We start from the raw sequence: 14345 nt of genomic DNA on the forward strand, positions 1-14345 counted from the left end.
GACTACTGGAAAAACCATAGCTTTTACTATAGGTACCTTTGTTCACAAAGTGATGTCTCTGCTTTTTAACAGGCTGTCTAGATTTGTCATAGCTTTTCTTCCAAGGCTTCCCTAGTGGCTCAGGCGGTAAAGAATCCGCCTGCCAATGCAGGAGACCCGGGTTTGATCTCTGATTCGGGAAGATCCCCTGGAGAAGAGAATAGCAATCCACTCCAGTATTCTTGCCTGGAGAATTCCATGGACAGAGGAGCCTGGCGGATGACCCCATGGGGTCGCAAAGAGTCTGACACGACTGAGCGAGTAACACTGTCTTCTTCCAAGGACCAAGCGTCTTTTAATTTCCTGGCTGCAGTCACCATAGCCTTTGATTTTGGAGCCCAAGAAAAAGTCTGTCACTGTTTCCATTTTCCCCCCATCCGTTTGCCGGGGAAGTGATGAGACTGGATGCCGTGCTCTTAGATTTTTGAATGCTGACTCTTAAGCCAGAAAAGCAGGGAACTAGCTTCTGCCCCCCCAACCCCCGCCCCCGGCCATTTCTATGTGCGCTGCTTTTACAGACAATGCGGTGCTGGGCGTCGCCTCTACCTGGAGGATTACAGTAAGCCTGTTGTCAGTGATGAGTCAGAGTGCGTGGTGCTGATGCTGCTGCCATTTCATCACCTCCGCGAGCGCAGCATCCATCCCTCGGTCCTCCCCGCGCCTGGGCCTACCTGGCCTGAGGCTCCCAGGCCAGCGATGCCCTCGTGGCCGATCTAGATCAGGACCGAGCCGCGCTCTCCGAGGCCCCGGCCTGGCGCCCCCATCTCGCCGCCTGAGGCCCGGGCCAAGGAGACCTGCCGAGCCTCGGCAATGGAGGCCATCTGGCTGTATCAGTTCCGGCTGATTGTCATCGGGGATTCCACGGTGGGCAAGTCGTGTCTGATCCGCCGCTTCACCGAGGGCCGCTTTGCCCAGGTTTCGGACCCGACGGTGGGGGTGGATTTCTTCTCCCGTCTGGTGGAGATCGAACCCGGAAAACGCATCAAGCTCCAGATCTGGGATACCGCGGGTCAAGAGAGGTTCAGGTGGGAGCGCAGACTCGGCCCGTGAGCAGTGGGAGGTCTTCTGGGTTTTCCCGATCCCCGGGGGAAGAGGACTTCCTGGTCCCGGTCGCCGCCCTTAGCGAAGGTAGCGAGGCTCTGAGAGTTTCTGCTCAAGCCCACCTTCAGCTAGCTGGGAATTCAGTAGAGGGAAAGATACATCCTGGCAGTCAATAATGCATATTGCTCGCACCACAACTCCACCAACTTGCCCCCTTCGTGGTTAATCAACTCGCTGGAGTTGATCTCTGTCATTCATCAATTTCAGTCCCTATGCTACATTTCAAAAAATGTTCCCAGGTCATCCTAATGTAGGATGACAGATCTAGATAGGTGATGTAGAGATAAAGATATAGATAGAAACATAAATACTAGATAGAAATAGAGATGTATGTGATGATTGATTCTTTCTTGCAACTAGCACGCATGCAATGATCATTCACTCTCTGCCAGACACTGCACCTATCACTGGGGAAACAGCCTGAGGAACCTCCTGTAAGGGGATGCCATGTAAACAAAATAGACACAGGCATTGCCCTCCTAGAATGTCTCTGCTAGCATAGTGGAGGGGGAACTAGGTCAGTAATTACACAAAAGAGTGCCTTGTTCATATTTGTAGGCTCACCGCCTATGATAACATTTAGCACATAATGAGTGATAAATAAACAGGTGGAATTTTCTCTTCCAACACTTTGTTTCACTTGTAGCATGTATCACGTGTAATTATATGTATGGACACAGATGAGGGAAGGCTTACTGGAGACAATGACGCCTGATGAGTGTGAGGAAACTGCATGTATAAAGACAAAAGTCAGAGCAGTGTACGCAGAAAACTTTGAGCTACAGTCATGCAGAGCAGCCAAAACTCGATCAAGAGGCCTCAATAAATCATCATTTATCTAGTGAACAAGAATCAAACATAGAAGATATTGGTTAGCTGGTTGAAGAGGGGTGGGGAGAAAAGTTAGACTTGTCTCCACTTCCCCACTTCTGCAAACAAATATCCTTGTCCAGGTTCACTTTGAACTTGTGATTTCATGTTTCACATTATAACCGAAGAAAGGCATCTTTTGTGTTTGTCGCAATTTCTTTCTGTATGAACAGCCTTTTCATATCCACGGATTATTATTTATTGGATGATAGTGACTTCTAAGGGTTCTTTGTATATTAAGAATATTAATCCTTTTCTGTCATGGATGTTGTAAAGTGTTTTTTCAGTTTTTCATTTGTCTTTTAACTTTGTTTACATTAAGAAAATTTTTTGCTGTTTTGTTCTTACCATCATCTAGCTAGGACTCCAATTCCCTGGACAATGTTTGTTCTGTGGCCCCAACTGGGCCATTTGTCCTAAGGCTTAAGCTATCGAGTCCCTCATTGTTTATATTCTTCATCCAAGGAGAAAGAAAAACTAAAAATAGACATAGGTCGAGAAGCATGGTAGTCTAAGGAAAGTGACTGGATAAGCAAATAGTTCTACAATGTCTAAGATGCCCTGAGAAAAGTACCATAATGCACATTGAAAATGAAGCTCCTCAAATCAAGAAACGAAAATATATGTGGTTTCTTCCATTTCAGAAGTAGAGAAAATGTATAATAGGTTTTAGAAACATTCTGATTACAATGCTTTAAATAAATCATACGATTTTAAGGGGAAGCTTTGTCTATTTAGGCAGTTTCTCCCACCTGGTGGCTCCTGAGTCAGCCTCTCTGAAGTGGGGCAGACAGACAATTGGCTCAAGGTCTTTGCAGACAATCCCTCTTTTTCCTATTCCCACATGGCCTGCAAAGTAAAAAAACAAAATCGTGTTCCCCTTCACAGAAGAGGTTGAAGACCTCTGGTGAAAATAAAAAGGTAACAGAGAAATACGGTAATGATAAATGGAGCACTTTTGTGATATATACTTGTATTTCCTGTCAACTATCATAAATTCATTTTTCTTTTTTAGAAAATCCTATGCCAACTATGATCATTTGTAATGAGCTCTCCAGGTGACAGAATACTTAATCCATTATTTCATTTGCCTCATGATAACCTGTTACTTAGATATCCCACTTAGCAGAAAAAGAAATCTCATTCAGCTCTTCAGTGGTGAGAATGGACAGGTTAACTATGGTTTGACCTAAGCTGAGGGAAAATGCCTGTATGCCCACGAGCATTCATTTCTAGAAGATACCATTTCAAAGCTTAGCTCAATTGAAAAGTTTAGCTCAATTGCAAATTCATGTATCGTTATTATGATGGAATGACGTTTGTATTCCTTTGTTACAAAGAGAAAAGCATTTTCACCGAAGGACTCTGTCGCTAACCAGAGACCACTCTTTGAGTTCACTGAAGTACAGGAGTTTGGGCTTGGCATTCAATCTTGACTTCTCTCTTGTGTTCTAGATCCATCACTCGTGCCTACTACAGGAACTCAGTAGGTGGTCTTCTCTTATTTGACATTACCAACCGCAGGTCTTTCCAGAATGTCCACGAGTGGTTAGAAGAGACCAAAGTACACGTCCAGCCCTACCAAATTGTATTCGTTCTCGTGGGTCACAAGTGTGACCTGGATACACAGAGGCAAGTGACTCGCCACGAGGCTGAGAAACTGGCTGCTGCGTATGGCATGAAGTACATTGAAACGTCAGCCCGAGACGCCATTAACGTAGAGAAGGCCTTCACAGACCTGACAAGAGACATATATGAGCTGGTGAAAAGGGGGGATATTACCATCCAGGAGGGCTGGGAAGGGGTGAAGAGTGGATTTGTCCCCAACGTGGTTCACTCTTCAGAAGAGGTAGTCAAATCAGAGAGAAGATGTTTGTGCTAGTTAGCCCTTGTGTCTCCAAAACCTGCTGTCCCACCTGGACTTCCAGCTGATCAAAATGATAGAATCATCATGCGACTCAAGAGAACTTAAACCTCTATATTGGATACCAAGTGAGCCTCTTCCCCAAGGGGCCCTCAGACAGGTGATTGGTAGGTGGGCGGGGGAACCTGGAACTGGAACTGGCCCTGTTTTGTGGCCCAAGCTGCGCACTGGCTGCTCTGTATGCCCTTTGTAGACTGTATGTCAAGAAGCTGAGGTCCAGGGAACCAGGCCCCCCAGGAAAGTACACCCACAGTCAGGACAACTATTTCTCGGTGTTGCATAGGTCACAATCATAATAAAATATGTAAAAGGGATAAAAGTATCACATCGGGAACAATGATCAAACCTACAAAAATGAGAGATATTGACCCAACCAATGAGAATATCCTGCACTAAATGTATGTGTGGGGTTTGGTTAAAAGGTACCAATTAGCTCTCCACAGCTCATCTGTAAAATGAGGGGTATGGGCCAGTCTTTTCATAAGACCCTTTCAAGGCCTGGTGTTCTGATAAAAAAAAATGGTGTGAATGTCAAGAGGGAGTCAATTTATACACTGTTATTATCAATTCAAAAAAATGTACAGTCTTGTGCAAGAATAACCAGCACTGTGTAAGAAATTTTCCCATGCAAATTATCATGGAATTAGAAGAGAGAAATACTATTAATACCGATGTCATCCCCCTTTTGCCTCTGACCACACCTGGGATTTCACTGCTTTGGTGACTATGATCTGAACGTAAACACCTGCTTAGGAGGGGCTGTAACCCTTACAGACACATTATGGTTCACTGAATGACCTGTTTGATCATTGTAAGAGGCCATGAGGTTTTCTTCCCCAGTTTACAAAAAAATTAACTGAGAGGCAGAGGAGAGTCACTAGGCCAAAGTGAAGGTCTTCTGACTCCTGGTTTTTACTTCACTGCATCATCCTGCTGCCCAATGAATAAACTGTTATTGTTTACTTTGGAAGAGATATGACTGCAAATAAATATTCTCTACATGTTAGGATATGTTTCCTTATTGATTATAACTCAGCTCTAACCCTGAGGAAACCTGGGCATAAGTCAAAGGTAAAGCCCATTCAGGTATTATTGACAAGAGGATTTTACACAAGTGAATAATTGCACAGTGAACACATATTAGAACTATTTGGGTTATGTGTTCTTATCACTGAAATGCAGTGGATATATTATTGAAAGGAACTAAATACAGCAATGGGGAGTGGGGTGGGGGTAAATACTCACTTCACAATGACCTTGGCTCCTTGTTTGCCATATGCCTACACTGGGCTCCTATCTACCCTACAAAGTTAACTCTTAATTCTCAGGTGAACAGACAGCTAACTAGTTGCATCAGAAACTTGAAATGGTTGCCTTGCGGTTCCATTATCTTCTTGAAGAGAGGTGATGCTTTAAATGATTTTTTGATTGTAGCCAGTTCAGCTAGGCAAAAGCCATACTTTTTGTAGTAAAAAAACCAATTCTGATTAGAGTCAGGTTTCTCATTTCCATTGTGATACGAACGCCTAAGGATGGTAAATTGCTTTGAAATATGGTATTAAATTTCAGAATGGATGTAACTGAATCTGAAATTTGGAGGATTTACTTCAGCCAAAATAAAGCAGTAAAATCATGAAAATTATGGGAACAAACCACCTTAGACCTACCTGCAGCATCCACTACAAGTGACCCAATCATCATCTCTTCCTTGGTTTAGCGTGACCTAGCTTGGGTGGAGTAACTAAGTTGCCAGCTTTGTGGTTGTAGAAGACAAATAAAAGATAGTAAATTGGGCTAACACAAAGTTTCATCAACTGCTATACTTAATTATGTTTAGAAGATTCTGAAAGCAAGATTATCCAGTGGATAGATGAGAGTTGACTGGATTCTGTCAGTTCAAGAAAAAAAGGATAGAAACAAAACTCTCTACCATTTTCTTGACTTAAATACATCATATGTATATTTTTCTCATTCTTTGCATTTTTAGGCAGGTTTAAAAATACTCATCATAGATTCAGCAGAAGTGGCTGAGCTTAACTGCTTAAACAAATTCTAGAACTTTGAAACTCATTTTAGTAGAATTCAGTGCTGTTGTCACTGCAATAAGTGGGTTTTGGAAAATGTGTGAAAAAGTCAGGTGTTAGTACAATATTAAGGGTAAAGCTCTAGAAGCTATTTTACTACATAGGTGAAGACAAGATAAACTAACTTGCAACAAAGACCACAACTGCATGTTGGATTAGATTGCCTCATATTCCAGAATAAAATGTACTGTGTACTTTTCCTCACTTTGTTGTGCACTGTAATGAAATGTGAAAAACTTTAGCTGTATGTGAATGAAAATATGCTTGTATTTAGTAAAATGGTTGATTATGTGACTGTAAGATTCCAAGTGTGTGTTGTAGCTATTTCCAGAGGAGTCTGTCCCTACAGTGTAGCAACTGCTACCAAGAACATCAGGTAGGTGGGACATACGCATAACAGTATTCACCAATATCTTAAAGCCAGAAAGTTACAGGATCATCAGGTTGAAAGTCACAGAGACCTCACTAATCCCTGGAAATGCCATATGACTTTTGCAAACATTTGTTCTGTGAAGCCTAAATATGAATCGTTGCAATTTTTAGTCAAGGGTTTTTTGTTTAAATTTAACTATTTTTGTTAAATAGCCCCTAAAAATTGGGGGGGGGGGGTTGTTTTTTAATTGAAGTATAGTTGATTTACAATATTATACTCATTTCAGATTTATAAAATAGTGATTCAGTATTTTATAAACTATACTCCTTTTAAAGTTATTACAAAATATTGGCTATATTCCCTGTGCTGTACAATATACCCCTGTAGCTTACTTATTTTATACATAGTAGTTTGTCCCTCTTAATCCTCTACCCCTATCATGCCTCTTCTCTTTCTCCCTGCTAGGAACTACTGATTTGTTTTCTATATCCATGAGACTGCTTCTGTTTTGTTATATTCAGCAGTTTATTGTATTTTTTAGATTCCACATGCAGGTGATATATTTGTCTTTCTCTGTCTGACTTACTTCACTTTGGTATGATAATCTCTAGGTCCATCCATATTTCTGCAAATGGCACAATTTTGTTACTTTTTATGGCTGTGTAATATTCTACTATATATATATATATCACATATCATATATATATGTGTGTGTATATATATATCACATCTTGTTTGTCTATTAATCTGTTGATGGCCACTTAGGTTGCTTCCATGGCTTGGGTATTGTACATAGTGCCACTGTGAACACTGGGGTGTGTGTATCTTTTAAAATTAGAGGTTTTATTTGCTTTAGATAGATGCCACATAGCTTATTACAATTGTTTTCCCTAGAAAGTCTTCTTTTCTCCAGGCTACATTGCTTCTATCTTTTCAAGTACTACTAAGATGTGCATTTTGTGTCAGGATCACTTGCAGTATGGAGCCCAGATTGCAACACAAGAGTTCCATACACTGCCTAGGGTTTATAGCACATATTTGGTGGAGCAGTAAAAAAAAAAAAAAAAAAAAAAATGGAAGCCCTTCCCAATAGCTCAGCAGTAAAGACTCCACCTGCAATGCAGGAGACACAGGTTCTATTTCTGGGTTGGGAAGATCCCCTGGAGAAGAGAATGGCAACCCACTCCAGTATTCTTGCTTGGAGAATCCCATGGACGGGGAGCCTGGCGTGCTACAGTCCATGGTGTCACAAAGAGTAGGACACAAATGAGCGACTGAACACACACATGAAAAAAAAGGGAAAATGTTTGATTCAGAGTCTGGGCATAAGCTTTATCACTTTTATAATCATGAGTGAATGAGGGAGGTAGGGAGGGCGGGGAGAAAGGAGGGAGGGAAGGACCAAAAATGCAATATCATTCAGTTACATGACTGTAAATATCATCTGTCAGCCAATGAGTCCTGAATTTCTATCTCCAGCTCATCTCTTTCTCCCTTGAAGTTTACACATTTAGAACCAACTGTGTAGCCAACGTCTCCATTTGAATGTCTATTAGGGTCATAAGTGTAACATGTCACACTGTCATTTGTTGCCACGGTTGTTGTGATCACTGATCTCCATGCTTCCAGAGTCTATTCTCCACACAGCAGCCAGAAGGAGCCTGAAAAAACATTTATTATCAGCAATCAGCTGCTCGTAATGCCCCAGTGGTTATCCATTTTAGTCAGCTGAAAACCCAAAGTATTTCCAGTGGCCCTCAGAAAAACTTTTAAAAATGAAGTTCAACCCCTTTGCATCACCTGTGTGGCCTTGTTCATCAAACACCCCCGGCACATTCACACCTCAGGGTGTTTGTATTTGCCCTTCACTCAATCTTAGATTCTCTACCTTGAGATGTCTTCATGGATTTCTCCCTGACCTCCATCAAGTTCTGAAACCAACAGCTGCTGAAATCTGCAAGCAGCTTCCTGATCCTAGAGAAGATGTGGCTTGAGAAGTTGTTCCTGACAGTGCAACCTATGGTCTAACTCCTTAGTCTGCCCTGGGAAACCACAAGGTTTAGGGAAAGGGAACTTCAGTTCAGTTCAGTTCAGTTCAGTCACTCAGTCATGTCCAACTCTTTGCGAACCCATGGACAGCAGCACACCAGGCCTCCCTGTCCATCACCAACTCCTGGAGTCCACCCAAACTCATGTCCATTGACTCTGTGATGCCATCTAACCATCTCATCCTCTGTTGTCCCCTTCTCCTCCCGCCTTCAATCTTTCCCAGCATCAGTGTCTTTTCCAATGAGTCAGCTCTTCCCATCAGGTGGCCAAAGTATTGGAGCTTCAGCTTCAACATCAGTCCTTTCAATGAACACCCAGGACTGATCTCCTTTAGGATGGATTGGCTGGATCTCCTTGCAGTTCAAGGGACACTCAAGAGTCTTCTCCAACACGACAGTTCAAAAGCATCAGTTCTTCAGTGCTCAGCTTTCTTTATAGTCCAACTCTCACATCCATACATAACTAATGGAAAAACCATAGCCTTGACTAGACAGACCTTTGTTGGCAAAGTAATGGAACTTAGAAGGAGAGAATGGGAAACTTTGAGAGCACAGTTTCACATGAAGGAGTAGACAGTAGTATCCCCAAGCAGCAGTGGGTTCAGAAAGACAAGTCTGAAAATATATCCCTAGGATTTCAGGGAGCAGGAAGGTATGCATGACCTTTGCCAGTATAGTGCTGGTGGAGTGATTTCTGCCGACACCAAGCCTCTTAGTAAGTTGATGTTCTGAGTTCTGTTGGAGGCCCAATCTTTTATGATTTTAGTCACTGTCTTTGTATTGATGACTCCCAACTGAAGGATTCCAGCCCACTCTTGTGTGCACTATACCAATACAACCAACCTGCCTACTAAACACATCCACAAATTCCTCAAACTTGACATATCCAGTATGAAATCAATGGTAATCAAAACAAGCTCCTTCAACCCCAGACTTGCTTCTGTAAATGACACCACCATCTACCCCCTTGTTCAACACAGAAACTTAAAAGTTATTCTATTTCCTCACTTTCCCTCACTTCCCATATCAAATAGGTCATCAAGTCCTATCAATTCTTTCTCCAAAATATAGCCAACTCTGCCATTTTCTCTGCCCCTATTACTATCACCTTTGTCCAAACCACTATCGACTCTTTGCTGAACTATTTACTATCTTTCTAAGTGGTCTCCCTACTTCAGCTCTTATTCCCATGATACATTCTCAATATAACAGCCAGAATGATCTTTTCAAAAAGGAAATCACATCAAGTCATTCACCTGCTTGAAACCCACCAACAGTTTCTCATCACATTTAGAACAAAGTCCAGACAAACTTGACATTTCTTAATGTGGCTACAAGGCCATGCATGATCTGGCCTCTGGCTACAGCTCCAGTTGTAAGGTCCATGAAAGTAAGAACATTATTCATCTTGTTCACAGATATTTCTCTTATACAATGTGTACTATAGATATAGGTTTGAATCATGATTTCTTCTTGCCCAACTTCAATTCAGTAAGAAAGATATACCCACCTGAATGCAGAGTTCCAAAGAATAGCAAGGAAAGCCTTCCTAAGTGATCAGTATAAAGAAATAGAGGAAAAGAATAGAATGAGAAAGACTGGAGATCTCTTCAAGAAAATTAGAGATACCAAGGGAACATTTCATGCAAAGATGGGCTCAATAAAGGACAGAAATGGTATGGACCTAACAGAAGCAGAAGATATTAAGACGAGGTGGCAAGAATACACAGAAAAACTATACAAAAAAAGATTTTCATGACCCAGATAACCATGACGGTGAGATCACTCACCTAGAGTCAGACATCGTGGAATGTGAAGTAAAGTAGGCCTTAGGAAGCCTCACTATAAACAAAGCTAGTGGAGGTGATGGAATTCCAGCTGAGCTATTTTGAGTCCTAAAAGATGATGCTGTGAAAGTGCTGCACTCAATATGCTAGCAAATTTGGAAAACTCAGCAGTGGCTACAGGACTGGAAAAGGTTAGTTTTCATTCCAATCCCAGAGAAAGGCAGTGTCAATGAATGTTCAAACTATCACACAATCACACTCATTTCACATGCTAGCAAAGTAATGCTCAAAATCCTCCATGCCAGGCTTCAACAGTACATGAACTGAGGACCTTCAGATGTTCAAGCTGGATTTAGAAAAGGCAGAGGAACCAGAGATCAAATTTCTAACATCCCTTGGATCATATAAAAAGCATGAAAAGTCCATAAAACATCTACTTCTGCTTCATTGACTACACTAAGGCCTTTGACTGTGTGGATTCCAACATACTGTGGAAAATTCTTCAAGAGATGGGAATACCAGACCACCTGACCTGCCTCCTGAGAAACCTGCATGCTGGTCAAGAAACAACAGTTAGAACCAGACATGGAACAACAGACTGGTTCCAAATTGGGAAAGGAGTATGTCAAGGCTGTATATTGTCACTCTGCTTATTTAATTTATATGCAGAGTACATAATGTGAAATGCTGAAATGGATGAAGCACGAGCTGAAATCCAGATTTCCAGGAGACATATCAATAACCTCAGATATGCAGATGACACCACCCTTATGGCAGAAAGCAAAGAGGAACTAAAGAGCATCTTGATGAAGGTGAAAAGAGAGTGAAAAGGCTGGCTTAAAACTCAACATTCAAAAAGCAAAGATCATGGCATCCAGTCCTATGACTTCATGGCAAATACATGTGGAAACATTGGAAAGAGTGACATATTTTATTTTCTTGGGCTCCAAAACCACTGTAGACGATGACTGCAGCCATGAAATTAAAAGACACTTGCTCCTTGGAAGAGCTATTGGAAGAAAAGAAAAGCTTGGAATGAAATCTAGGCAGTACATTAAAAAGAAGAGACATGACTTTGCTGACAGAGGTCTCTATAGTCAAAGCTATGGTTTTTCCAGTAGTCATGTATGGATTTGAGAGTTGGACCATAAAGAAAGCTGAGCCCTGAAGAACTGATGTTTTGAACTGTGGTGTTGGAGAAGACTCTTGAGAGTCCCTTGGACTGCAAGGAGATCCAACCAGTCCATCCTAAAGGAATAAGCCCTGAATATTCATTGGAAGGACAGATGCTGAAGCTGAAGCTCCAACACTTTGGCCACCTGATGCAAAGAACTGTCTCATTGGAAAAGATCCTGATGCTGGGAAAGATTGGAGGCAGGAGGAGAAGGGGACAACAGAGGATGAGATGGTTGGATGGCATCACGGACGTGAGTTTGAGCAAGCTCCGGGAGTTGTTGATGGACACGGAGGCCTGGCGTGCTGCAATTCATTGGGGTCTCAGAGTCAGACCCGACTGAGTGACTGAACAACAACATAGCTGCACACAGACTGTCTAGATTAACACATGAATCCTTGTAGGTAAATTTTGGTAATTTATATTTCCTTTGAAACTTGTATCTTCCATCTAGAATTTCAAATGTATGGGCATACAGTTGAGCTTAGTATAATTTTAAAGTATCTGTATTTGTGGATAGAAACCTTTCATTTACAACGTTACATGTTTCTGTTTTTTATTATTCAGAGGCGTTATATTAGAGGTCTGCCTATTTTTATCAGTATTTCCAAAGAATCAGTTGAGTTCTTGGTTTTATGCTTTTTTACTTCTTCTGCATTGTGATGTATTAATTATTATGTTACCTACGTAAAAGGCCTTCCTTTTTCTGTGCTCCAGTCAGAATTCCCAACCAAGCCAACATGATTGAAGGCAGAAGGGGAGGTAAGAACAGAGTGTTAACTGCTGTACAAGTATAAAGCAGGGCTGTCTCTAGTAAACAGTGGCATCCATACTAGAGTTTATTTTTTTGGGCTCCAAAATCACTGCAGGCTGGGTGGCCGGCATGGGGCGAGGGCAGCTGGCGGCGTGGAGCGTGTGGATGAATGAGGCATTGTTGGACTAGGCCGCGCCTCGCGAGAGCGGCCCACACCTCACTCGATGCCCCCCAAAAAGGGAGGTGATGGAATTAAACCACCCCCAATCATTGGAAGATTTGGAACCTCCTTGAAAATTGGTATTGTTGGATTACCAAATGTTGGGAAATCTACCTTCTTCAATGTACTAACCAATAGTCAAGCTTCAGCAGAAAACTTCCCATTCTGCACTATTGATCCGAATGAGAGCAGAGTACCTGTGCCTGATGAAAGATTTGACTTTCTTTGCCAGTACCACAAACCAGCAAGCAAAATTCCTGCTTTTCTAAATGTAGTGGATATTGCTGGCCTTGTGAAAGGAGCTCACAATGGGCAAGGCCTGGGGAATGCCTTTTTATCTCATATTAGTGCCTGTGATGGAATCTTTCATTTAACACGTGCTTTTGAAGATGATGATATCACACATGTTGAAGGAAGTGTAGATCCTGTTCGAGATATAGAAATAATACATGAAGAGCTTCAGCTTAAAGATGAGGAAATGGTTGGGCCCATTATAGATAAACTAGAGAAAGTGGCTGTGAGAGGTGGAGATAAAAAACTAAAACCTGAATATGACATAATGTGCAAAGTCAAATCCTGGGTTATAGATCAAAAGAAACCTGTTCGATTCTATCATGATTGGAATGACAAAGAGATTGAAGTATTGAATAAACACTTATTTCTGACTTCAAAACCAATGGTCTACTTGGTTAATCTTTCCGAAAAAGACTACATTAGAAAGAAAAACAAATGGTTGATAAAAATTAAAGAGTGGGTGGACAAGTATGACCCAGGTGCCTTGGTCATTCCTTTTAGTGGGGCCTTGGAACTCAGGTTGCAAGAATTGAGTGCTGAGGAGAGACAGAAGTATCTGGAAGCGAACATGACACAAAGCGCTTTGCCAAAGATCATTAAGGCTGGGTTTGCAGCACTCCAACTAGAATACTTTTTCACTGCAGGCCCAGATGAAGTGCGTGCATGGACCATCAGGAAAGGGACGAAGGCTCCTCAAGCTGCAGGAAAGATTCACACAGATTTTGAAAAAGGATTCATTATGGCTGAAGTAATGAAATACGAAGATTTTAAAGAGGAAGGTTCTGAAAATGCAGTCAAGGCTGCTGGAAAGTACAGACAACAAGGCAGAAATTATATTGTTGAAGATGGAGATATTATCTTCTTCAAATTTAATACACCTCAGCAACCGAAGAAGAAATAAATTTTAATTATTGCTCAGATAAATGTACAACTTCCAAAAGGCATATACTTTTTTTTTTAATTAAAATTTCTGAAAACTGAAAGGGCAGGTAAAGTTGGGGTGATGGGAATCTTCTACAAACAATTATTTTTATTTGTTTTAAAATTAAAATACTGTGTACCTCCAATGAGATGCAAGTTCACCAAATGTGAACAGCTTTGCTTTTCATGTGATTAAGACCCTACTCCAAATTGTAGAAGCTTTTCAGGAACCATATTACTCTCATGATACTTCATTAATCTCCATCATGTATGCCAAGCCTGACACATTTGACAGTGAGGACAATGTGGCTTGCTCCTTTTTGAATCTACAGATAATGCATGTTTTACAGTACTCCAGATGTCTACACTCAATAAAACATTTGACAAAACCAAAAAAAAAAAAATCACTGCAGATGGTGACTGCAGCCATGAAATTAAAAGACACTTACTCCTTGGAAGGAAAGTTATGACCAACCTAGACAGTATATTAAAAAGCAGAAACATTACTTTGCCAACAAAAGTCCATCTAGTCAAGGCTATGGTTTTTCGAGTATTCATGTATGGATGTAAGAGTTGGACTATAAAGAAAGCTGAGCCCTGAAGAATTGATGCTTTTGAACTGTGGTGTTGGAGAAGACTCTTGAGAGTCCCTTGGACTGCAAGGAGATCCAACCAGTCCATCCTAAAGGACTGAATATTCATTGGAAGGACTGATGCTGAAGCTGAAACTCCAATACTTTGGCCACCTGATGTGAA

At 41.5% G+C, this 14345-nt stretch overlaps 2 protein-coding genes across 2 annotated transcripts; both read left to right on the plus strand.

The window, feature by feature from the left end:
* The first annotated feature begins 596 nt into the window (after positions 1 to 596).
* Positions 597 to 6320, plus strand: RAB39B (RAB39B, member RAS oncogene family). Its single transcript, XM_061408908.1, has 2 exons — positions 597 to 1064; positions 3466 to 6320. Exons 1-2 carry the CDS (start codon positions 850 to 852, stop codon positions 3890 to 3892), a joined length of 642 nt encoding a protein of 213 aa, XP_061264892.1. The 5' UTR covers positions 597 to 849; the 3' UTR covers positions 3893 to 6320.
* A 6038-nt stretch (positions 6321 to 12358) lies between these two features.
* Positions 12359 to 13592, plus strand: LOC133242758 (obg-like ATPase 1). Its single transcript, XM_061408905.1, has one exon. The coding sequence runs from the start codon at positions 12379 to 12381 to the stop codon at positions 13567 to 13569; it is 1191 nt and encodes a 396-aa protein (XP_061264889.1). The 5' UTR covers positions 12359 to 12378; the 3' UTR covers positions 13570 to 13592.
* Positions 13593 to 14345: the final 753 nt, after the last annotated feature.

This window comes from Bos javanicus, chromosome X (assembly GCF_032452875.1).
Source record: "Bos javanicus breed banteng chromosome X, ARS-OSU_banteng_1.0, whole genome shotgun sequence".
NCBI classification, from domain to species: domain Eukaryota; kingdom Metazoa; phylum Chordata; class Mammalia; order Artiodactyla; family Bovidae; genus Bos; species Bos javanicus.

Coding starts and splice junctions, on each gene's coding strand:
- RAB39B (XM_061408908.1), top strand. CDS start 850: ATGGAGGCCATCTGGCTGTATCAGTTCCGGCTGATTGTCATCGGGGAT. Junction 1,065..3,465: donor GCGGGTCAAGAGAGGTTCAG/GTGGGAGCGCAG, acceptor CTTGTGTTCTAG/ATCCATCACTCGTGCCTACT.
- LOC133242758 (XM_061408905.1), top strand. CDS start 12,379: ATGCCCCCCAAAAAGGGAGGTGATGGAATTAAACCACCCCCAATCATT.